The 25,363-nt window shown below is 42.1% G+C and overlaps 1 protein-coding gene across 2 annotated transcripts in view; it reads left to right on the top strand.

Moving 5' to 3' along the window:
• CNTNAP2 (contactin associated protein 2) overlaps positions 1–25,363 on the top strand; it is a 1,640,949-nt gene that overhangs the window by 1,012,396 nt on the left and 603,190 nt on the right. For both annotated transcript variants that reach the window (XM_074945269.1, XM_074945270.1), the window contains exon 10: positions 13,113–13,284. In XM_074945269.1, coding sequence (XP_074801370.1) covers positions 13,113–13,284 — 172 coding nt within the window. The remainder of the gene's footprint in view (positions 1–13,112; positions 13,285–25,363) is intronic.

Below are 25,363 nucleotides of genomic sequence, written 5' to 3'. Positions count from 1 at the left end.
TTAAAATTTCCGATTTCTTTCTGTGCATTACTATACTTGCTGTGTATTCTCTTCTGTCCACTTACACTACCTGCAGTGAGAGGACTTAGAACCGTGTGGAGGTTGCATGAGTGTCAGAAAAACAAAATATCTGCTAGAAGTTGGTGTTCATCTGTTGCAATTGTTTGTTTCATTTAATCCTGTGTGATTAGTGTGATTACAGGAAATTAAAGCTGCCCAAATGATCCTATTTCCCCCATTTGTTGTGAGAGAGTAGCAGGCTAAAAAGATAAGTGTCTGATCCGAGCAAGGGGGAAGTGTTTTCTAACATTAAAATGTTGAGTGGAGGTGGTGTGTGTGGGGGGGGCGGGGGGAGGGGTGGATGATGATATCCTTTACAGGAAGAAATTGGAGTACAAATTATTTTGAAAAATTTCACCTTCTTAAAATTCCTCTCCTGTGCAATGCAACATTCACTCTCTCTTAGTGGTTCTAAATTATTTTAGAAATTATGGCAAATGCATTCTAAAATGTGTTTACAAGAACTCAGCATATGTATTCAGATAGGTGTCTTCTCTTACTGCTATATTTACAACACTCTGTCCATGTTAATACAGGTTTCACCTGTGATAATATTGTCCCGCATACAACATTTTGGGTTACTGGCTTTGACTGTGATTTTCTGGTGCAGATACATGTATTATAGATAAAGTTAGATTCAGGAAGCATGATACTCTGTTTAATTACAGGTTAGAAATGATTGTTCTTTGTCACAGTTTGAAAAAAAAAAAAGTACCTACAAGCAACAATCCACACAGAAATATGGGGTTAACGGTGCCCATCTGAAATTCAGGTATACAGTTTATTTCCAGAGATTGATCTGGATGAGGATAACTATACTGTAGACTGGGCAGCACTTTAATTAATTTGTACTAATCTGGTCACATGAATGGGTCTGCAGACAATTGGAATTATATTTTACCTTTAGTATTACAGTATGAAAAAAGCAAATAGGTAACTACCCACTGAGAATTTTGAGATTACTGCTCATATTCTGTGCTGTGCACTTCAAGAATATCAGGGAGAAAGGGATACCGTGAATCACTGTTCTCATTTGTTTCTGCCTTGGACTTCATCTGCCTTTTTTAAAAATTAGAAACAAGTACATATATTAGTGATGTATGTGTTGAAAGAGTTCTAGGTATGTTTTGTTGGTCAGAGTTAAGGCTGACTGTAAAATATGTGAAGTGAATTCTTACATGACAATTTTGTCATTGACCAAAATGTATAAACTGTAAAAGTAAGAGAATAGTCAAATTTACTTTAGCTAATGATTCCTATACTTTGTAATGCTTAGGGATTTTTTAAAAATTAATCATTGTGTTCTTGTTATATAGGTTATGTAAGGTTAAATAATGACAAGCACAACCTCAAGTATAAATTTAATGATCGTGTATCTAGGAATTGTATTAGCCACTGTGCAAACTTCATTAATTTCTCATTGAGGTTGATTGTGTAATTATTATAATCTTAAATAAACTACTTAAAATATGATTAATCAAGAAAAACCTAAGCATTGCAAAGTATGGAAATTACTAGTTAGGACAATTCGTATAAATCTTCCATTCTTACAGTTTGCACATTCAGCGGATAATACTGACATTAAAATTCACCTTGCATATTTAACAAACAACCTTAACTCTGCCTCACAATACACATATATCCAGCATATCATTAATGATTAATTTGTTGAGTTTTTCAGCTTAAGTGGGAAAAGAGATCTAAGATGTTTAAAATTTACAAGCTTAGAAGGGTGGGAAACCCACTGTGAACCTGAGCCCTTCTAAGGATCAGAGAGACCTTATGGTTTTAAATGAATGAAAGACATTTCTTCATTGCTGCCCAGAAATTTGAGATTCTGCTGCAGAGACAAGGAACTCCACCCTATGGAAGTAGCAGAGACTCTTGAAGCATATATCAACAGATAAGCTCCACAAACTCCTTGAGATCCTGCCCAATTTCTCAGCCTTGACTACTCTGCAGAATTCCTAACTGGGGAGACTGGGTCCTGTGGAGTTAGGATTGATGGAGGGCAATGGGAGCTGACTGTGAAAGTCAGCACCTTGGAGAAACTAACAGAGCACTAGGAATTAGAAAGCGCTCCTTTTTAGCGCCTTAAAATAAAATCACAGTTTCAACTGCAGTAATTGACCCCAGTTTTGAGCAGAGATAAGATGCACCCATGCAAATCATGGTTCACAGTGGTTTTGCTTGGCTATGCTAGGGATTTGCATTCTATGCCTTTATCTGTGGTAACTGAACCAAAAAAAAATGTTGATGAAAATGTGGCCCTGGTGTACGCACACTGAAGTCACTGGAGTTTACACTAAGGATGAATTGGTCCAATAGATCCTTTAGTAAGCCATCCTACTCAAGCTTGCATTATTTTACCTTTAAACAAACTTGCCTTAGTGATATCAAAGCCAGAACTTCGGAGTGGTTGCAGCACTTACTAATACTAAATAAGCTCATACAAAAGCAGTAATTTAGGAAGCAAACTTACTGCCAACAGTAGACAATCTTTTCTTTCCCCACACACTACAGGTCTCAAAGATAGTGAGTTATGTTAGTATGGTCTCTGCTGTTGCTGCCACTCTGAACAAAATTGTCTTTTGTAGGACCCATATTCACATTTGGAAAAGGGGCGAGAAACAACCATTTTGAAAATATGATCACTACTTATCCTGGGCTCTTATACAATAGAAAGCCTGAGGGTTGAATGAATGTGTTAGGCAGAATCTGTAATGTACAAAAATTCCGCAATTTAAAATATTATTTGGCTTTCTACTGTTGCATCTTCCATTATATCTAATGCAAGAAGAATTGCAGTGGAGTATTAGATTAACTTAAACTAGTCAAGACTTGTGATGATTCTCATTCTTATATCTCCTCTCCAGATCAGAGAACTCTGATGGACAAAAACTGTGCTTCTTACTCAGGCAAAACTCCCTCTCACTTTCATGAGAATTGTGCTTGAGCAAGGAGTGCAGTATCAGGCTTAGAGTTTGTGTCAAAACAAAACGAAAAACAGCTAGGCTTCATGCTGAAGTGAAATGTTCGGGTTTTAGCCATGTGGTGCCAGAAGCATGCCAAGTGTAGCACCACTTGCAGGCAAGCACTGTAGGTGCTTCAGCAGCAAGGCCTTGTAGGCGCTAGCCCTGGTGGGTGCCAGCAACCACTCAGACACATGGCTAAGTAGAAGGGTATTTTACTAGGACTGTCAGGAAAGGGAAAGATTGCAAATACCCTCCGTATAGAAGCTTAAATAGCGACAGTTCAAGAGAGCAAGAGCGGTGAATGTTTGGGCCCCTGGGCAGTCCAATCGAGAGTCAGGGCTCTTCAGGCCTAATGCGTGGGGTGCCCTTTCCAGTCCAGTCTCTATTCAAGCAACTAGGAGATTGTAGGTTTCCAATTCCGGCTCAGTGAGTATCTCTCACCGCGGGCCTCTCTGTACTGGCGTGTTGCCCAGCCATTGCTGCTCTCCCATAAGTCCCACACAGACCTGCACACAGCTGTCATGTCCAGCTAGGGCGACCAGGTGTCTGGTTTTCAACTGGAACACCCAGTTGAAAAGGGACGCTGGCAGCTCTGGTCAGCACCGCCGACCAGGCCGTTAAAAGTCCAATCGGCCGTGCTGCGGAACTCAGGCAGGCTAGTCCCTATCTGTCCTGGCACCACGGACCACGCTGCACCCCGGAAGCGGCCATCAGGTCCGGCTCCTAGGTGGAGGGGCACGAGGCTCTGCATGCTGCCCCCGCCCTGAATACCGGGAACCACGGCCAAGGGGAGCTGCGGGGGTGGTGCCTGTGGGCGAGAGCAGAGCACACAGAGCTGCCTGTCACACATCTTCCTAGGAGCAGGACCTAGGAGCCTGCCTTAGCACCCCCTTCTGCGCCGCTGACTGGGAGCCGCCGGAGGTAAGCCTGAGTCCCAACTCCCTGCCCCAGCCCTCAGCCCCCGCAAAACCTAGGGCCCCCTCCTGCAGCCCAAAACCCTCATCGCTGGCCCCACCCCAGAGCCTGCACCCCCAGATGGAGCCCTTACCCCCCCGCACCCACCCCCCACCCCAGCCCAGAGCCCTCTCCCATACCCTGAACCCCCCATCCCGAGTCCCACCCCAGCACCAGCACCCCTCAGCAGGAGCCCTCACCCCCTCCTGCACCCTAACCCCTTGCCCCAGCCCAGAGACCCCTTCTTCAGCCTGAACCCCTCATTTCTGGCCCCATCCAGAGCCCCTCCTCCCCCCGCATCCCAGATCCCTGCCCCAGCCCAGTGAAAGTGAATGAGGGTGGGGGAGAGCAAGCCACCGAGGGAGGGGAAATGTAGTGAGTGGGGGGAAGGGGCTGGACAAGGGGAAGGAACAGGGCTAGGGTGTTCAGTTTTGTGGGATTAGAAAGTTGGCAACCCTATGTCCCAGCAGTCACAATCTGATCCACATACGGTTCCTGAGGAATCTTGTCTGCCTCCAGCTTTCCTGCAAAATCCTTGCTAAAATAAGGCCTGACGGGACACACTTATTTAACAAGGAAGTAAATTACATCTTAAGTCATGGAAAGTACCACTAATAGTTCATTTATATTACTGAATTTCCAAACAGATTTAAAATGCACCAATTCATTTGTGAGCATCTTGGAATCTAGACAATGTCAAAATATGAAATGAAGTGTATGCTTAGATTATTACTTTTTGATTTACATAAAGCCCCTCACAAATATTGGCACTACAGAAATATGTACAGGATTTTTATCATCCACCATTGAATGGAGGTGGCTCTTTTGAGTCAAAGGAAATGTGACGAATGACCTTTGCAGTTAAAGTTGGATAGGTCAGAATCTAATTGCTCTGGCTGAAATTTGTCAGGTACACATAGGTTAAAATGCCTGTAGTTTTGAGACTATTGTATTCCAGCTATAGTCCTTACTTTCCTTTACAGTCCATCTTTAAAGATGTGACAGTACATTTGACAGAAATATTTCACCACTTTTCCTCTGGCAGAAATGAATAAATGAGGCTTTGTCATACTTTGGATCAATTTCTGCTCCAGTGTTCAAATCTGCAGAAAAAACAATGTGCAACTCCAGAGAGATCCTTACAGGAGCAGAAGAAACAACTTCATTATTATATTTGTCCTGCTCCCTCTGGTACATTTTTCCTGATTATTAGAATAATAATAGTAATATTTAGCCTTTTCATCTTTGAAGAACTTTACAAACTTTAACTAATCTCTGCTAGCGAGTCTTGTGATTTGCTTTCTCGTGGGCTGTATTTATTATTGTGGCTCTTTTCCCTACAAATTTTATTGGGTGAAAATGCACTGAGAAGACTGATGGAATGCTATTTCAGCATCAAAAATGGCAGCTGCAGGTGCAAGATAAACACCACTGAAATATTAGGATTTATTTAGGTTTTTCATAGAGTCTAAGGGCAGAAGGGACCATTGTAATCACGTAGTCTGACCTTCTGTATAACACAGGCCATAAAGTTTTTCTGAAATAATTTGTTTAAACTAGAAAATATCTTTTAGGGGAAAAAAATCCAATCTTAATTAAAAATTGGCAATGATGGAGAGAATCTACCTTAACCTTTGGTAAATTGTTTACTGAACCTGAAGCTATAGCCTCTTTCTGTGCATAGACAAATATAATGAATAATTATGCTGGTAATTAAAAGAATACAAAACAACAATTAGCAATCAAAAACATCAAGCGGATACTACCCCGGTGCTCAACCAGAATATTCCAAAGGAGGGTGCCCAGAACTCACTCTGCCTCTGTTAAAGCCCCACCCACTCCCCATCCCATGGCCCTTAGCGCAAGGCCCTATGCTCTCCCCGCTGGACCCAGCTCTGTGCACGCTTCCCTCCTGCTGCCCCAGACCCAGCTCTGTGTTTTTCCCCCCATATCGCTCTGCACCCAGCTCCAAGCTCTCCCCACTGCAGCCAGCCCTACAATCTCCCCATCACACGCTGAGCCCTGAGCTTTTACCCAGAAAGGCAGTTGGTCTGAAAAGCACCATTCCTATCAGGGTCCAGGCAGTTCTGGGAGCCCCAGACCCCATGCTCCTCTTGCCTCTCCACACCTCAAGGAAGCATCAAAAGTCTAGATCCAGTCCTCCTACTTTTCTGGGCATTGGGGGTACCCAATACCCTCTCCTCTGCCTCTCTCTGGAGGGGCTAGGGGTGACCAGTGCTCATCGGAACCAGAAGGACTGCAAAGGTGTGGGGAAAGTACAAGCAGGCACATGGGCAGTGGCGGATTTAGTTAGTGGGGCCCTGTACTCAGATTTGTTCCCCCGCCCCAGGACCCAGCCAAGAAAAAGAATGTTCTCTCTTATCTCCCCCTTGCCCCATTTTTCATTTCTTTTTTTCTTCATCCTCCTCCTATATTATAAGTAATAGGAAGTAAATTAAAATAAAGTGAGGTACCTTGATTGTTTTTGTAGTCTAACCTTTTTTTCACAGACCACTTGAAAAGTGCTAAAAGTCTCAGCAGACCACTTAATGATCTTTCCAGATGTTGTTTGTACCATTAGCTAACTATTGTAAAGTGCTTTGGATAAGAGCGCTTTATAAAAAAAACATCATAACCTTTCTTCGGTCCCCCTGAATGGAGTTCTCGGACCACAGTTTGAGAACTTCTGGTCTAGATGAAAGCTTGTATTTGCATTACGCTAATGTGAAAAATGTGTAAAAAATAAAAAGTATAGATGATGCATGAATGGAAAAATAAAGTTAACTTCCTGTGAAGAAACTTATTCAATTTGAAAAAAGATATTTATTCAGATAGCTTTTTTTTTCTACACTTTTTCTTTACAAAATCATCAATTAAGTCATCATAAGTAATATTTTGTAAAGAGGCACTTTTGATTGCATCTAGCGACACCACAGCTTGTGTAGTCGCGGCAGAGTGCTGGGAGAGAGCTCTCCCAGCTCTCTAAAAAACCCACCTCCATGAGGGGTGTAGCTACCAGCGCTGGGAGTGCGGCTTCCAGCGCTGGTGCACTGTCTACATTGGTGCCTTACAGTGCTGAGACTTGCTGTGCCCGGCGGGGGGTGTTTTTTCACATCCCTGAGTGAGAAAGTAGCAGCCCTGTAAAGTGCCAGTGTAGACAAGCCCTAAGACAATCAGTTTAGTTGTAGGAAGGATTCACTCTGTTCACTGATCTGGAGAAACTCCAAGTAGGTCAGGCTGTGGGGCTAGCAGCCTTTCTTCTGTACTGCCAAGTATGGAATCAATGACTTTTGTTGTGTCCTTCCTATATTAGGTATTTTCTTATGTTCAAACATTTGTCTTCATGAAGAGCTGCATTCTGTTCTCTTGGGCTGCACTGGCAGGGGTGAATGAGAACAGTACTGAACACCCACCTGAAGGTGGGGCGGGGGCACGGTTCCATCGGTGGCCACCTGAGTACCCTGCTGCCTCTGTGCGCTCATCTCTGCTCGCCTCCCCTGGCTGGCCCCCAGCCTGCGGGCTCTGCGCTGGCTCCTATGGCCAGTCCCAGCCCCGGCCACCCCCCATGGACTGCTCCCCGCTGATGCTGCCCAGGCAGCGGCGAGTGGTGTGAACGCGGGCCAGAGGACTCAGGAGGAACAGGGGGCAGCCATGCAGCCAGAGAGAAGCAGCAGTTTCCCCTTCAAAGCGCCTCTTCTCTCCGGCCGGCTGCGCGGCTGCCCTGTGCTCCTCCTGAGTCCTCCAGCCCGCGTTCGCTGCCACCCGTACCTCCCACCTGCTCCCCTGAGGCTGCAAGTGAGCCTCCTTCCTTGCTCTCTTGCCCCCCACAGCTTCTGCCCCTACAGTTGCGTGCCCCCCCGCAAGGAGTAGGCTGCCTGAATGCCTGGCCCTGGGGCCCCCTATCGTTGGGGGGCCCAGGGCCAGGGCACGGTATGTTTCGCAGTAAATCCGCCCCTGCACACGGGGTCCAACACCACTCAAATTAGGCCTGTCCATCGCTCTCTCCTGACAGAGGGATGGCCAGGCCAAATTTCTCATTCCAGCCAAGAGCCGGGGAGTGGCCTGGATCTCCTCTTTCCCCCTCCTCTTAATTGCACGACTGAGATTACCTCAAGGATTTGTTTCAGTATACCCCAGGATTCCTGGTTAGTCATGTGGTAGATCCAATCTGATATATCTCATGAAAAATCTAGAATAATCTGTCTATGCTTCTTACGTTGTTACATCATGTTTCACTCCTCCCACTAAGAAGATATTGAGAAATACAGAACAAAATTACTTGGCATCTTATGAAAATGCAGTTTGCTGAGAAGCCAAATGGGGAGTGTGACTGCTTATAATGTCAGTCACCCCATCCATGTGGGAGTCTCAGATAATACTTGCCCCTCCCAGACATTACACATCCTTTCAAATTCTAGCACACGTGATTATATACTTAAATCTGTGACACCCAGTGAAACTGTGAGTAGGTCTAGCAGCTTAAAGTAATAGACCTTCAGACTAGTGTTGTTGAACCAAGTTTCATATTTCAGCAATCTTACCATGTAGGTCTCTTCTGGATCAAGGATTGACTGATGATACTGGAATGCAGACTGACCTGACTACTGTCTGTAAACATTATGTTGTGTTGTCCAGAGTTCTTTTTCTTAAGCCAATGTTGAGATGTAGGCCAGATCTCCTCTTGATACACATTTTATCTTTTGGATAAGATTGACTGAGATTCTCTTTATGGTTTTGTAACCTGTCTGAGACACATGTATTTTGTTTGTGTGGGTAACTGGTTTTGGTTCTCAGTGGAGCTGCAGTACATGAATGTCTGAAGAATTGATTGCAGGTGATAGATCATTGTGGAAGCTGAGATGTGTCATGAGCTGAGTGAATATTTCCTGGAAAATATTAGGATACAATCAGCCAGGTGGGATTTATGGTGCCAGGATCTCCTCGGGAGGATATAGGTGGCTAGGGAATTTCCAGCAAACTGCCCTCTTACCTCGTCAGCACGATTTCTTTAAGAAGAAGAAGAGTCATCTTTGAATCAGTACACATCAACAAAACTTATAATAAATAAACTTTCTGCAGCTGTAAGTAGTTATCAGTTCCTAGGCTGGTCTCTGTTAGCCAATCCCTCTGGCCTGTCCCAGATGTTCTTTCTCCTAGAAAAGAAGACAAATTCCTCAACAGGTTTACAAAGCCAGTTAGTTGTCCTGGTCAATTTTTTCTTCCTTAATCTGTAGTAGAATATTTATTCCTATCTAATTTATTCTCTTAGGAGGTTCAAGCCTTTTACAAGAGTGTAAGAGGATCCAGCTGCAGTCTTTCTTGCTTCCTAGTGTCCACACTAATTCCTTCTTACTGCTTGGTTTTCTGTGAGGCGTATAAATTGAATCACCTTTGTTCCTATTCTGTTGTGTATTAGATTGGTCAATATGTAGCCAGGAAGTGAGGTGGTCTGTTGGGCAATTCTGACTCCCTTCCTGCTGTCTGAAAATTACATGCCCACTCACTCATATATAGAGCAGTTGGAGAACAGCTGGTTTTGATACAAGTTTATGTAGCTATGGTGGTAGTGATACTGTTTTTGCATTGCACTAAGTTCTGCACTTCTCTGTTGGAAGGGCAATATGGGGTACAGGTTATTTATTTTCTGAGAATGTTTTAAAATGATGCATTTCCTTCCTGAAAACATCCCTGAATGATTCTGGAATAATACATTATCTGCTGTAGTAGATTGCTGGGTCTAATTATGCAGTCATCATTCAGTCTTTACTGAGGTGAAACTCCTAATGATGTCAATGGGGCATTGCCTGAATAAAGATTGACAATGGGCTGCAGACCTGCTATTTTTGACCTGCTATTTTTTATCAGTACTTGAATATCCATCCTGTGATCATTCTTCTTTTGGCTAAATTCTTTCCTTTGTACCACAAAACATCACTGACTTCACTGGGCTTGCATTAATTCAGCTAAGGGCAGAGTTTGTCTTTTTTGTTATTAACCTTGGGTTAATTTAGCATTCAAAGCAGAGAAGTAATATCACTGGCTTGAGCCAGAGGTAGGCAGGGCATAAAGTGCGCCTGGAGAAAGGGATTGAAGACCCAGAAAATTCTGCAACTCCACCAGAGTTGCTGAGGGGCCACATTTTAGTGTTGCCTGGGGGAAAGGTCCCTGTAATTGGCTCCTCCTCCCCACTTCCCTGCCTCTTAGGGCAGAGAAGCCATTGGGAGCTGCTGAGTTCTGCCCCCCTCCCCACTTGACCTCCCTTTCACATAAGGGGAGGAGAGATAAGGGAGCAGAAAGAGCCCAGCAGCTCAAGGCAACTTTTCCTCCTCCTCCGCTCCTATGAGCATTGGCTCCTCTACTTCTCTCCTGCTTTGCAACACTCAGCCTGGAAAGGGGGATGAAAAACAACTAGAGCTGAAGAAAGACCAGAGGTGAGGCTGGGGCAGGAACACTGGACGAGGAAGAAGTCATGGAGGGGCAAAATTGATTACAGGATAGCCAGATGTGGTGATACTTTCATTTCTGTCAAAAATAGATCCTCCACTTTTAGCACTGGATGCTGTGCACACAAGCTTCCCCACACAGACCTCCAGTGCACCTCAAATCTAAACAGCCACATGCTCTGCCATGGCAGGTTTTGGGTCCTTGCTGAGGAGAAGTAATACCAATCTTCCTGATAGTTTAATGGTATTAACAAATAGGGAACTAGACTGAAACAGCCCAAAGGTTTTCCTTAACATCAACCACCATTTCAAACCCAGCTGGAGAAAGCATCAGGTATCAATCTTGAATGGCCAAAGGATAGACAGGATGACTTACCTTTTTCAATCTCTAGATTCTATGATGCATCATAGGAATTAGTCCAATCATTTTAGGTGTTTGAAATTGTATCATTGGTTCCTGTTGGAGCAGTATCTGAACATTGTAAGCAGACCAGGGTTGTACACATTTCTCTCTTATTCAGCACAACTATTTTTATCTTCATTTTGACCATGAACAAAATAAAGAACAAAATGGACAACACATCCTCAATTATACAGATATATTAAAGAGAAGAAACGAGGTGGAACTATGGGAGTTTGAGCCTAGAAATGAATAATTCAAGGTTCTATTTCCACCTCTGCCACTGTTTTGCAATGCAACGTTGGAACAGTCTCTTATTTTATCTGTCTTGTGTTATTGCCATCTGTAAAATAAGGTTAATTATAGTAATGACATTTGGATGTTCGAGGCTTGATGAGTTATCTATCGTGCTTTGAGATCCCTGATAGAAAGTGCTACATAAGTACAAAGCGATCATCATTATTCTATAGCTCCTTCTGCGGAGAAAAAAAACCTCGGTGGTTGTTTTTTTTTCCCTTTAAGAACAGAACTAGGTGAAGGGGTAAAATAATCAAATATTTAGAGTGTTGATCTCTGGGTATCTTTCAAGGCTTCATCATATTACTGTATATCTCTGATACACATAATACTTTTTAGAGAGGAACAGATATGAACTTGTACTATGAACAAGGAAATCTGACAAGAATTCAATCATGATAGCCACCACCCTCACACCTCCAAGAGATTATATATACAATGTTCTTTGATCAATAGGAGAACATGACTAGAACTGTGTAATTTTCACAGCTATTGTGGGTTTAATGAAAAAGTTGAAAATTGACCATTTGGCATGTAAAATATATTAAAAAGTGGAAAACACAGAATTGAAACTTTCTACCAGTGTTTCATTTCTGTACATGGATAGGGAGGAAGGGGGGGAACAGAGAGGTGAGGATGGCAACTTGATTGGACTAATCTGGACTGTTTTGGGGCTTTCTGAGGCTGTCATAAGTAGTATTGGATGAAAAGGAGAAGGAAACCACAGGGGGCCAAATCCTCAGCTGGTGTAATAAGGATAGCTCCTCTGAAGTAAACGGAATGACACTGATTTACATCAGCTGAATATCTGGGTCTTTATTTCTTCAAGAATGTATAGAATATTTTCTAATGCCTTCATTAGGTATTGTTCAGTTGATCCTGGCTGTTAAAATGTGTGTTTAGGAAATATGAAGTTGCCCTGTAATAATTGCCTTTTTTCCCCCATGAAATAAAATACAACTGCAGTCATGAGCAGTTGCTTCCTCCACATCCTATTGTCATACCCAAAGGAACAGTTTTCCCTGTAAAAATATATTTTTGCTGTATCACAGGCTGTCAAGTAGGCTCAACTTTGATGAAAAAAGGAACTACTTTCACAATGCAACCATTGCAACCTCAAAGGCTTTGTGTGGATTGTTGCAGGGCGGGGAGTGGCCCTTTTAGTGTCCTTGCCCTGTGGGGTTCAGAGAAGGGAGATGGTCAGGAACAGGCAAGGTGGGTGAGTCAGTAAGGCTCAGGTAAGCTATTGGCCCCATGCACCTGGAGGAGTGTATATAAACCTTGACCCTCCAGCTTGAACCCCCTCTCACACCTGCATTCTCACTGTGATTAGCATAAGATTTAGGGTTTGGGGCTGCTGTTGGCATTGCACTAGGCAACTTTTGGGGATTAGGAAGACCTTTATTTGCTTTACTGCCAGATTGGGGTGGATTTCAGAGCTGCTCAGGGACCTGGTTAGGTCAGACAGGTGGTACCATGGTTCAAAATATGACACTTTTGCAGGTGACGTGTCTAGTGCAGATACTCATTCCATAGGGGGTCAGGTTCCCTAAGAAATCAGAGTTGGAAGTGGATTTAGGAGGAAGGCATCCCCTGAAGAAACTGGGGAATAGGGTTAGGGTTCCTATATTTGGTACAGAGAAGATAAAACCCTCTTTCCCCAGCCCTTTAACCCTCCGAGCAGGGGAGGGTGGTTGGGTCCCAGCAACAGGCTGGGGACCAGCTGTCTAAGGCTAAAGGCAGCCCTCCAAATGGAAACAATTAGGGAAGGAATCATGACATGCACTGTACAAGTTATTACTGGACAGTTCCCAGATGAGTTAATAGAGTTGCAACTTAATTAAACTACATCCCTTGCATTTTGTCTTTCTTCCCACATGGCCAGGACACTGTCTTTGGTAACAGGAAAAGTGCAGCTTTGAGTTTTAGTAGGGAGTGACCTCCACTGAAATTAACAATGCTCTTGCTTTCTCTGCTCCACAGGGTTCCTTACACAAACAAATGACTCAGATCGTTCCCTGCTCCAGCTCTCATTCCAAGGATGCATGCAGTTTATTCACGTGGATGATCAGCTGGTGGATTTGCATGCAGTGGAGCAAGGCAAACTGGGAAGCTTTGCCAATGTCAGCATTGATATGTGTGCCATTATTGACAGGTAAGTAAGGGAGTAACCACTGACAACAACCAGGAGAGTTTAGAACTGCAGATTCTGAAAGCACACAATGATGGGGGGGGGTCTCCCTTTTCCTAAAAGCCATGTGGTTCATAGGGTCTCTATGTGGCCCTTATGTCTGCTTGGATAGGTTATTACTATTAGAGATGTAGCTGGAGAAGGTAATGTCATATAGTTGATTCTGGTTTATTCGAACACTTAACTGTTTCAGAGAAAAATCTGCGAAAGTTATCTTGGTTTTGAGTCAAACTTTTAAAATCCTATTCTAACTACTGTGAGGTATCTGAGAAATACAGAAGTCCCAAGGAGATTGCACTCAGAATCCTGCTGGCAGCAGAGTTATTTGTGAAGCTGTGAGGAGACTCCATTTTGTAGGACTTCATACTGTAGTGGAATGGAGTTATTTGTGAAGTTTTGAGTGAAGTCTGAGGAGTGGATGTCATCTCTTTTATAACGTAGTTTTTGTTGTTCTGGCTTGCCACTGGGTGACTATAATACAAATCCAAATTTTACTAAATTAAAAAGAGAAATAAAGATCCCTGTTAGTCCAACAGAGCCAAAATGTGTTAACCTTCGGGCTCCTGCACACCTTACTTATTTCTTTTCCTGAGGGATGGTTTGAGTTGGGGACTGTAGAATTTTTAGCAGTGTTTTGATGTGGTCATTGGTCATAATAGATTTTAATGTGATGTGGTAAATAATTTGTACAAGTGTGTAGAGTTTTAGGTAGGACCATTTTTTCGAAAATGAAAAATAAATAATGGATACCTGTGGAATTCTACTTCTTGAGTAAACAAACTATTGGGTACATTGCAGTTCATTGCACTGGAAAAGTGTAAATTTGAACAGTCCATAAAGATTTACTTCTGTTTCCTAAACGGAATAAAAGAACCAGTTAGTGTCAGACCACAAGAGGAAAAATACAGATGATTTAAAGGGACTAAATCAATGTGCAGGCACCTTAGAGAAACAAGCAATTTTATCCCCAAGGTGAATGAATTGAATCTTGAGATCCAGTATGCTGTGGATGAGCAGTCTCTTGGAACCTGGCTGTAATATGAAGCTTTCCTGAGAGCACTTAGTTCCTCAGAGGAAGATAATGGTGCACATCCCCACACACATGTGCAAGTAATAAATACAAAAGCTAGAATAACGCGGGTTTTGCTAGAATAACGTGGATTTTGGCGCAAAGTAAGTTTATAATTAAGGCAGGTGCTTACTCTGAACCCAGGTCTTTTAAGCACGTACGTATGTTCATTTTTATTGCTACCTGCTTAAAAACATTTCCCTTCTTCCTGTTTCCTAGTGAAATAAGGAAAAGGAGCAATGTCCAGCATAACACAGCTATCTTGGCCCCTAATGGAAATGGCTGTGACTTTCTGCATGCATTTAGCTCAGTTGCCAGGGTGGATAAAAAACTATACTTTTTCTCTACAAAAAGAAAAAAATAAAAACAGATTTTTTTTCATTTAAATTAAATAAAGGTTTATCTTTTAAAAATGATTTGAAATTGACGATATATGTTAAGCCCTAAACCAATTATAATCTATTAAAATCATTTAAATACAATACAAAAATAATTAGTAAATGTTTGTTGCCAAGTTTTAAAGAAAGCCAAACCACTGATGTTGTGGCAGTCTCTGGTTAAGCATCTAGAATCAGAATCTGTGGAAGTGCTAAGCCAGCTTTTGACAACAGTAGTCTCTGCTGCAGGTGAAGAGAGAATATCTTAATTTCATTTTATTCAACTAGTTCAGTTCAATGATTAGTTTATTCAAAGTTAAGAAAGAGATTGGGAGCTGAAGAAGCAGAAAAGCTTGTTTTCCTCCTCCAGTGAATATGAATAAAAACAAGGGGTGAGAGGGTGAGATCTTCTAGATAGAAAATCTTAAAGGACATGGTAACCAGAAATAATCAGCTCAATTAATTTACTTCAGATAATGCTTCATTTGTTTAATAAATCAGTGAATTTTAAATGCAAAACATGAATAAACTGGTTTTATGTATCCAGCACATTTGAGATAAAAATAAAATTCAGTTGAATTTGAATCCCCATCCAAACAGAGCTTAGCACAAATCACAGGTTAAAAAAAAATCTAGTAAATAAGTATGTTACAAAATGGTGAATGATACACATTAAGAATTTGAATAAATGTAAGCTTGTCTGTAGAATTGCTTAGATACAGTGTATCCTCCAGCTTAGCAAAAAAAACCTCACCAAATTAAGTGTGCAGCCTATATTTGGTTGCAAACCAACATGATTCAATGGTTACCAATCAATGAAAACCAACCTTTTTTAAAGAAAATAACTAAAAAGCACAGGTGCAAAACATTAATAAGATCAATTATTTAAATCAAGGTTTCCCGCTGATTTAAATCATGATTAAAATCAGCAACTTAAATTGCTCTGATTTTAAATCAATTCACCCTGCTAATTGTTAATTGCTGTGAAACTGAGGGTGCTTATATAATTTGGCTTTTACAATTTTACACAGCTTCCAGGAAATAAATGCTTTGTCCATTTCTTTTTCAGTAGTATTCTAACAGCATTTCAAAGTGACAGCAGATATTCTGAAAAAGAAAAGGAAATAAGATGTATGCTTTTTGGACTTTCAAACAGCCTCATTTTCCTTGTTAGCTCACAAGAAATATGTATGTTCTAGAGATGGAAAACCATTTTAATTATATTTTTAATAGATTTGAATATACCCCTTCATAGTCTGAGTTGATTTGTTCTGGTTTTAAAGTGTGTGATTTTTGGAAATAAATCTACCCCCTGAAGAAAAGGAAGTGAAGAGAGCTGAGACTTTTGGGCGGGGCGGGGGGTTACTTGTATTTTTGTTTTTTGTCCCAAACTGGTGCTTCTACACACTGGTTTATAGATGGATGGTGATTTCATTTACCAGTGTAAATAAATAACTCCTCTGAAATCAGTGGAATTACACTGGGATGAAATGATTGTGAAATCAGGCCTTTACACTGTAAACTGGAGGAAAGAAAAATAATTTAGTAATAGAAAAACATTGGGGGAAAGGGAGTCAAATGAATTTTTGCAGAATATGATGTAAGGCTTCATGTGTACAGGGATATATTACTAACCACCTGACCAGGTTGGTGATAGAGACTGTGAAATACTCAGGGAGACTAGAGGGGCTATAAAAATAAAAAACTCAATAATAATGGGGGATTTCAACTATCCCCCTATTGACTGGGTACATGTCACCTCAGGAAGGGGTGCAGAGACCCTTTAAGTGACTGCTTCTTGAAGTAGCTAGCCCTGGAACCCACAAGAGGAGAGGCAATTCTTGATTTAGTCCGAATTGGAGCACAGGATCTAGTCCAAGAAGTGATTATAGCTTGACCACTTGGTAATAATGACCATAATATAATTAAATTTAACATCCCTGTAGTGGGGAAAGCACCACAGCAGTCCAACACTATAGCATTTAATTTCAAAAAGGGGGACTACACAAAAATGAGGAAGTTAGTTACACAGAAATTGAAAGATATAGGGCCAAAAGTAAAATCCCTGCAAGCTGCATGGAAACTTTTTAAAGACACCATAATAGAGGTTCAACTTAAATGTATACCCAAATTATAAAACATAGTAAGAGAACCAAAAAAGTGCTACCCTGGCTAAGCAACAAAGTAAGAGAAGCAGTGAGAGACAAAAAGGCATCCTTTAAAAAGTGGAAGTTAAATCCTAGTGAGGAAAATAGAAAGAAGTGTAAAAATATAATTAGGAAGGCCAAAAAAGAATTGAAGAACAACTAGTCAAACGCTCAAAAAGTAATAGGAACAATTTTTTAAAGTACATCAGAAGCAGGAAGCCTGCTAAACAACCAGTAGAGCCACTGGACAATCGAGATGCTGAAGGAACACTCAAGGACGATAAGGCCATTGCACAGAACTAAATTAATTCTTTGCAGCAATCTTCACGTCCGAGGATGAGAGGGAGATTCCCAAACTTCAGCAATTCTTTTTAGGTGACAAATTTGAGGAACTGTCCCAGATTGAGGTGTCATTAGAGGATGTTTTGGAACAAATTGATAAACTAAACAGTAATAAGTCACCAGGACCAGATGGTATTCACCGAAGAGTTCTGAAGGAACTCAAATGTGAAATTGCAGGACTACTGACTGTAGCTTGCAACCCATCATTTAAATCAGCTTCTGCACCAAATGACTGGAGGATAGTTAATATGATGCCAGTTTTTAAAAAGGGGTTCCAGAGGTGATCCTGGCAATTACAGGCTAGTAAACCTGACTTCAGTACCGGGCAAACTGGTTGAAATTATAGTAAAGAACAAAATTGTCACACACATAGATAAACATAATTTGTTGGGGAAAAGTCAACATGGTGTTTGTAAAGGGAAATCATGCCTCACCAATCTAGTAAAGTTCTTTTGAGGAGGTCAACAAGAATGTGCACAAGGGGGATCCAGTGGAAATAGTGTACTTTGATTTTCAGAAAGTCTTTGACAAGGTCCCTCACAAAAGCCTCTTAAGCAAAGTACTCTGTCATGGGATAAGAAGGAAGGCCCTCTCATGGATTGGTAACTGGTAAAAGATAGGAAACAAAAGGTAGGAAAAAATGGTCAGTTTTCAGAATGGGGAGAGGTAAATAGTGATGTCCCCCAAGGGTCAGTACTGGGCCCAGTCCTATTGAACATATTCATAAATGATCTGGAAAAAGGGGTAAACAGTGAGGTGGAAAAATTTGAAGATGATACAAAACTACTCAATATAGTGAAGTCCCAAGCAGACTGTGAAGAGCTACAAAAGGATCTCAAAAAATTTAGTGACTGGGCAACAAAATGGCAGATGAAATTCAGTGTTGATGATAAATGCAAAGTAATGCACATTGGAAAACACAATCCCAACTATACATATAAAATGATGGAGTCTAAATTAGCTGTTACCACTCAAGAGAGCAATCTTGGAGTCATTGTGGATAGTTCTCTGAAAACATCCACTCAATGTGTAGAAGCAGTCAGAAAAGCAAACGGAATGTTTGGAATCATTAAGAAAGAGAGAGATAATAAGACAAAAAATATCATATTCCCTCTCTCTATATCCCTCTAAATAAAAAGATATATTAGAATTGGAAAAGGTTCAGGAAAGGGCAACTAAAATTATTAGGGATATGGAACAATTGCAATATGAGGAGAGATTAATAAGACTGGGACTTTTCAGCTTGGAAAGAGATGACTAAGGGGGAATATGACAGAGGTCTATAAAATCATGACTGTTGTGGGGAAAGTAAATAAGGAAGTGTAATGTATTCCTTCTCATAACACACAAACTAGGGGTCACCAATGAAATTAATAGGCAGCAGGTTTAAAACAAACAAAAGGAAGTATTTTTTCACACAATGCACAGTCAACTTGTGGAACTCCTTGTCAGAGGATGTTGTGAAGGCCAAGACTATAACAGGGTTCAAAAAGGAACTAGATATGTTCATGGAGGATAGGTCTATCAATGACTATTAGCCAGGATGGGCAGGGATGATGTCCCTAGCCTCTGTTCGCCAGAAGCTGGGAATGGGTGACGGGATGGGTCATTTGATGATTACCTGTTCTGTTCATTCCCTCTGGGCACCAGGCATTGGCCACTGTTGGAAGACAGGATAATGGGATAGACAAAACTTCGGTCTGACCCTGTGTGGCTGGTCTTATATATCACTGTTTTTAAAAGACCCACCTATTCCAAACAGTACTCCAACTACAAAATACTACAAAATCCATTTGCAACCAAAGAAAACTGTTTACACTCTGCTAATCTTTTTGCAGCAATAGACACTGCCAATCCAAACATGATGTAGGTTACAGACATACCTCACCAGTTTGTGCTTTCCAGCTTCTATTGAATGGGCAGCCCTCAGTTGTGAAAGAACAGGTTAAGGACTATTTAGAAAAGCTGGATGTTCACAAGTCCATGGGGCCGGATCTAATGCATCTGAGGGTGCTGAGGGAGTTGGCTGATGTGATTGCAGAGCCATTGGCCATTATCCTTGAAAACTCATGGTGATCGGCGGAGGTCCCGGATGATTGGAAAAAGACAAATATAGTGGCCATCTTTAAGAAAGGGAATAAGGAGAATCCGGGTAACTACATACTTCACCTCAGTCCCTGGAAAAATCGTTGAGCAGGTCCTCAATCTGTTTTGAAGCACTTGGAGGAGAGGCAGGGGTGAAAGTAAGTTAGAGGACTTACTGGTATGCCAGAGTCCTGAACAGGGGGCGTGGCCTCAACTGGAAGAGGCGTGGCCTCAACCAGAAGAGGCAGGGCCTTAAATCCCCGGGGCCTTTAAATCTTGATTTAAAGGGCTAGGGCTCCAGCTGCAGTAGTGGCGGCTGGGAGCCCGGGGCCCTTTAAATCACCCCTGAGCTACCAGCTGCAGAGGCAGCTGGGAGGCTCGGGGGCAATTTAAAGGGCCCCGGGCTCCAGCTGCCGCTACCTCAGAGGAACCCCGGGCCCTTTAAATCATTGAGGAGCCCTGGGGGCTCCTGGCTGCCACTGCCAGGGCCCTGGGGCAGTAGCGGTGGCTGGAGCTCCGGGTCCTTTAAATCCCCGGTGGAGCCCCGCCGCTGCTACCCCAGGGCTCGGGCAGTAGGGCTCAGGCCGAGATTTAAAGGGCCCCGGGGCAGTAGTGGCGGCTGGAGCTCCAGGGCCCTTTAAATCCCCACTGCAGCCCCGCCGCCGCTACCCCAGGGCTTTAAATTGCCCTCTCTGAAAGCCGGTCCTGGTACGGCGCACCGGCTCTTACCGGTATGCCGTACCGGGGCGTACCGGCTTCCTGATCACCTTCCTCTCCTCAGAGGTGAAAGTAACAGTCAACATGGATTCACCAAGGGCAAGTCATGCCTGACCAACCTGATTGCCTTCTGTGATGAGATAACTGGCTTAGTGGATATGGGGAAAGCGGTGGATGTGATATATCTTGACTTTAGCAAAGCTTTTGGTACAGTCTCCCACAGTATTCTTGCCAGCAAGTTAAAAAAGTATGGCTTGAATGAATGGACTATAAGGTGGATAAAAAGCTGGCTAAATCTTTGTGCTCAACGGGTAATGATTAATGGCTCAATGTCTAGTTGGCAGCCGGTATTAAGTAGGGTGCCCCAGGGGTCTGTCCTGGGGCTGGTTTTGTTCAACATCTTCATTAATGATCTGAATGATAGAATGGATTGCACCCTCAGCGAGTTCACGGATGACCCTAAGCTAGGGAGAGAGGTAGATACACTGGAGGGTAGGAATAGGATCCAGAGTGACCTAGACAAATTGGAGGATTGGGCCAAAAGAAATCTGATGCAGTTCAACAAGGAAAAGTGCAGAGTCCTGCACTTAGGATGGAAGAATCCCATGCACTGCCACAGGCTGGGGACTGACTGGCTAAGTGGCAGTTCTGCAGAAAAGGACCTGGGGATTACAGTGGACGAGAAGCTGGATATGAGTCAACAGTGTGCCCTTGTTGCCAAGAAGGCTAGCTGCATATTGGGCTCATTAGTAAGAGCATTGCTAGCTGATCGAGGGAAGTGATTATTCCCCTCTATTCAGCACTGGTGAGGCCTCATCTGGAGTACTGCATCCAGTTTTGGTCCCTCCACTACAGAAAGGATGTGGACAAATTGGAGAGAGTCCAGAGGAGGGCAATGAAAATTATTAGGGGGCTGCGGCACATGATTTATGAGGAGAGGGGTGGGAACTGGTCTTATTTAGTCTACAGAAGAGTGAGGGGGGGATTTGATATCAGCCTTCAACTACCGGTAGGGGGGTTCCAAAGACAATGGAACTCGGCTGTTCTCAGTGGTGGCAAATGACAGAACAAGGAGCAATGGTCTCAAGTTTACCTGGGTCTGCTTTTACTTTGCATCAGCAGTGAAGCAGAGTGGCAGTGGGGGCAGTCTGTGTTGGATATTAGGAAAAGACTATGTTACTAGTAGGGTGGTGAAGCTCTGGAATGGGTTATTTAGGGAGGTGGTGGAATCTCCATCCTTTGAGGTTTTTAAGGCCCAGCTTGATAAAGCCCTGGCTGAGATGATTTAGTTGAGGTTGGCCCTGCTTTGAGCAGGGGGTTGGACTAGATGACCTCCTGAGGTCCCTTCCAACCCTAATCTTCTATGATGCTATGAATTGTGCCACAAACAGGACAAAAAAAATTAATCACTGGAATACAGAAAATCTTTTTTTATTTTTGTTTTATGTGGTGAGGGAGGAGGAAGAGGTGAAGCTATTGCTCTGCCTACTCTCTGTAATTTAAAAATGACCAAATCCATTATTTTATAGCTTATACTTTAACATAAATCTATTTCAGGGCTGACTGAGAAGCGATATGCCAAGCTTCAGATCTAATGGATTTTTATGACTGTGTTATAAACATCTGAAAATAGGGGGTTACAAGTAGTTCTATTTAAACATTCTGTCCTATAGAACACTGCTAAGTGTGGATTGTGTTTTTAAAAAATCCATATACTGTGATTACTATACGTAGGCTTACTTTCGTTTTCCTTTAAAGGGTAGATACTTGTGTGGCGGTGATATTGGTATCCTCTTGTCTTTTCTGACTTGTTTGGCACTGACTGATAAAGGCTTCAATCTTCATCAACTTGGCAATTGCTTTCATGGCCACACTTGAGTGAAGGCCCCCACTGGGTAAAAAGATAAACTGTCAAAATGAATTATTCTTCCTGTAGATTTCAGTCATTTGGTTGAAAATATCTTGAAGTGGCATTTTTTATTGTTAGTCAGATTGTGTAGTAAGGAAGAGGCCATTTTTAAATAAGGACTATAAGACAAAAGATGAGTAATATTCTAAATTCTTGCATCTCACTCAACCTGAAAGCAATTTTTTTGTTGAAGTCCCAAGTTCTATCAACTGCATACCTTTTATGAAAAGGGCCTCTGAATTTAAATTCCATATTTTTTTTCTAGAACACTAAAAGAATAGTAGAAATACTAACACCCACACATTAGAATATTACAATTATAATTGACAAAAAGGCTTCTGGCTTTTTAGTAGTCATTCTTCCTATTTCCTCTAACTAGGTATTTTGCTATTTTTCATAGACCTACAAATCAAGCTCCCCTTTGCAGTGAGATTCCAACACTAAGAAACCTTACCTTTCTTACTAGTGATACACTGGCATAAGTAGATGTATAATAGAATACACACAGAGAGACATATAACAGGCCTAGGAATATGGAGAAGGGTTGAATGTTGAAGATGGAGTAGAAAAGATGTGTTTATAAATAACAGTAACAGTAATAATCAGTTAATTAAAATATTATCAAGAGAAATCTTTGTTCCCTGCTACAGTAGCTTCATCTGTAAACACACTTGCAATGTAAGTCACATTGTTGTCACAATGATCAACATACTGTACTAGTCACAGCTCAGATCCCTATCTACCTCCTTTACTTCTCGTTAACAAACTGAGTTTGTTGTTATAATCCAGATGGTACAGTTGTTCATTAGGATTTTAGCACAGGACATTGAACAGGAATTATTACTCAGAGCTATTTTATCCTGGCAGCCTGGGAGTGTTGCTAAGTGCTCCTGGCCTTGCAGTGGCTGATAATATGGATTTTTATCATTGGATAGAAATGATGAGATGCTGAAAATGTTTTTAAAATCTAGTCTCCAATATGTTGTTATAGGTATGTATAACATATGTTGATTTTAATGACAATCTGGCAGTGTACCATAACGAAATACAAAATAACGAAGATAGAAAGTGAAATATAGCTTCACAGCACCAGAACTTTCTATAGGTGTATGCCAGTGTTGTCTGGATGTATGGAAATGGTGATTCCCAGAGATGAGCTGGTTGTCTAGTTTCATGTTGAAAACGATAAATCGTGCCAGGGAAACTTTTCTGGGTGAATATTGCTCATCTGAAGTGGTGATAAGAGGCCAGCATCTGATTGACTTGAACCCTCTAGAACTACCTTTTCTAAATTATGTGGTTGCTATTCAGACACTGAATTAATGCATTTACATAAGGTAATCCAGTAAGTCTCACCAGTGCATGAACATGGCTACAACCTCTCTGACAGATAGAAAGTTCCTTTTCAATCAATTTTTAGTTCCATTTAAAAATCTTTAAAATTGATTATTACATAGTCTTAAAAAAATTCTCAGTGTCTGGCTTTTTGAATAAGATTGAGACCCCAAATCACACCCTCCCTCCCTTCCCTACCCCCCCCCCCATTTATGTAGTCATTCAGTAGGTGGAGACTAAGAAGAATGCCCTCATGTGGGCGTAAGGGCCAACTGAAACTGCAGTTTACATGCTCAAGAAAGAGCAAAGCCTTGCTATAGGATTCTCTCCTCCCGGGAGCAGATCACCCAAAAGGAGGAAGACAGGAAGAGGGAGTTGATAGAGCATCTGGTTGCGTGGATGGGAGTATGCTGAATCCATTTCAGGGATGTTATAAACTGCACTCGCCCTTCACAACTGAGGAGGCATTGAATGTACTGCTCCTAAATGGTTCCAGAATGATAACCCTGGAGATTAAAAGCCCTCTATCATCCACCTCTAGGAGGGACGGAATTATTCAAGTTCTTAATTAGTTTGTTTCTGAGCCTAAGCAAAAGTGCCTCGTAGTATTAGCTGTGATAATGATTTCAATATGATGAACATGTGTCCACTAAGAACTAGACTGACCACAATCAAGTTATTTTCACATAGGCCACTTAACTGCCTTCTGATCATGTTGTAGAAAGCTGGTGAGAAAATAGGAAATGTTTTTGCTGCAGCATTTTGAATGGGAAAATCACGTTTATCCTGATGGGAAACTTCAGTTTTCCTGAAAGAAATGTCAAAAAATTCTTAGTGTGGGGGAAAACCAACATTATCACACATTCTTACTACTTTCCAACGGGAAAAAGTTAGTACACAGGGCAAAAAGTGAGGAAAACTTGCTGTTCTCCAAGTAGAAAGTGGGAAGGTGTGAAAAGTGGTGTCTCATACTTTTTCACTTCTTTCCAACTAGAAAAATTTGGAAAACTGTAAGTAGGTTCCCCCAAACACATGCTTTATTACTGTTTTTCAACTGCCATAAATTCTGAAACAGCGATAAGCATGTGTGTGTGGAGTATGGGGAGGAACCCACCAGTCAAACTCTTTTTATGCTGGAATTTCTCATTTTGAAAAAAATTAAGAAAGTCAAAAGTTTGTTGATATTGACTTTTGTGTGCACACACATACACTTTGACAAAACCCTATTTTCAGTTCTTTGGAGAAAGGACGCTGTTGATTAATTTACTATTATAGAAGTGTTGCCTAGGAGCCTCAGCCGTGGCCCAGGACCCTGTTGTGCGATGTGCTGTACAAACACACAAAGAAAAGACAAGTCGCTGCCTCAAAGAGCTTGCAGTCTGTTCTGCAGGATTGTAGATATGACATATTTCTCAAGCACTAAATACATTTACAAAAGATAGTTGACCAATAGCTTGGTTGATAGTCCGAGTTCCGTGAGAGAGGGCTGCTCGGGAAGTGCCCAAGGTACAAATCCCCCCTTCTCCTGGGCGACTAGAAGGAGGGTGCCACATCCCCATCCATCTGGTCCTCTCCTCTTCATCCAGGAGAAACTTCCCCATTTCTCCCACCTCTCCCATCCAATTGCAGAGGGAGCCTCATAAAAAGGGAAACAACCCCCCTTTCTTCTGGCCAGCGGGACAAAGACACTCCATATTCAGCTACAGTGAGTACATTTGGCCAATAACTCTTGGGGGGAGGGGGATGGCTGGGGAAAGAGGAAGGGTGAGAATGGAACTCTAGTTATCTGAACTAGTTTTGCTTTTGTTTTGGGGGGGCAGTTAGGATTGTTCTCAATAATGGACCTTCAATAATGACATATTGATGTAAATTAAGACATAGCACCACTCCTGATATTGCTGGATTTTCTTATTACAGCTGTATATGTATGTGATGGGTTGGATCACAGAAACCCCCTTGGGAACTGCCACCTGATGTGCTGGGACTACCTCTAAGCCCATTTTCCCTGACAGCTTGAGACTTCAGTGTCCTGCCTGGTTTGAGCCAGACATCCTTGCCTGCT

This window comes from Natator depressus, chromosome 2, assembly GCF_965152275.1.
Source record: "Natator depressus isolate rNatDep1 chromosome 2, rNatDep2.hap1, whole genome shotgun sequence".
In the NCBI taxonomy this organism is placed as follows: Eukaryota; Metazoa; Chordata; order Testudines; family Cheloniidae; genus Natator; species Natator depressus.
This window is presented reverse-complemented; position numbering and strand designations above follow the sequence as displayed.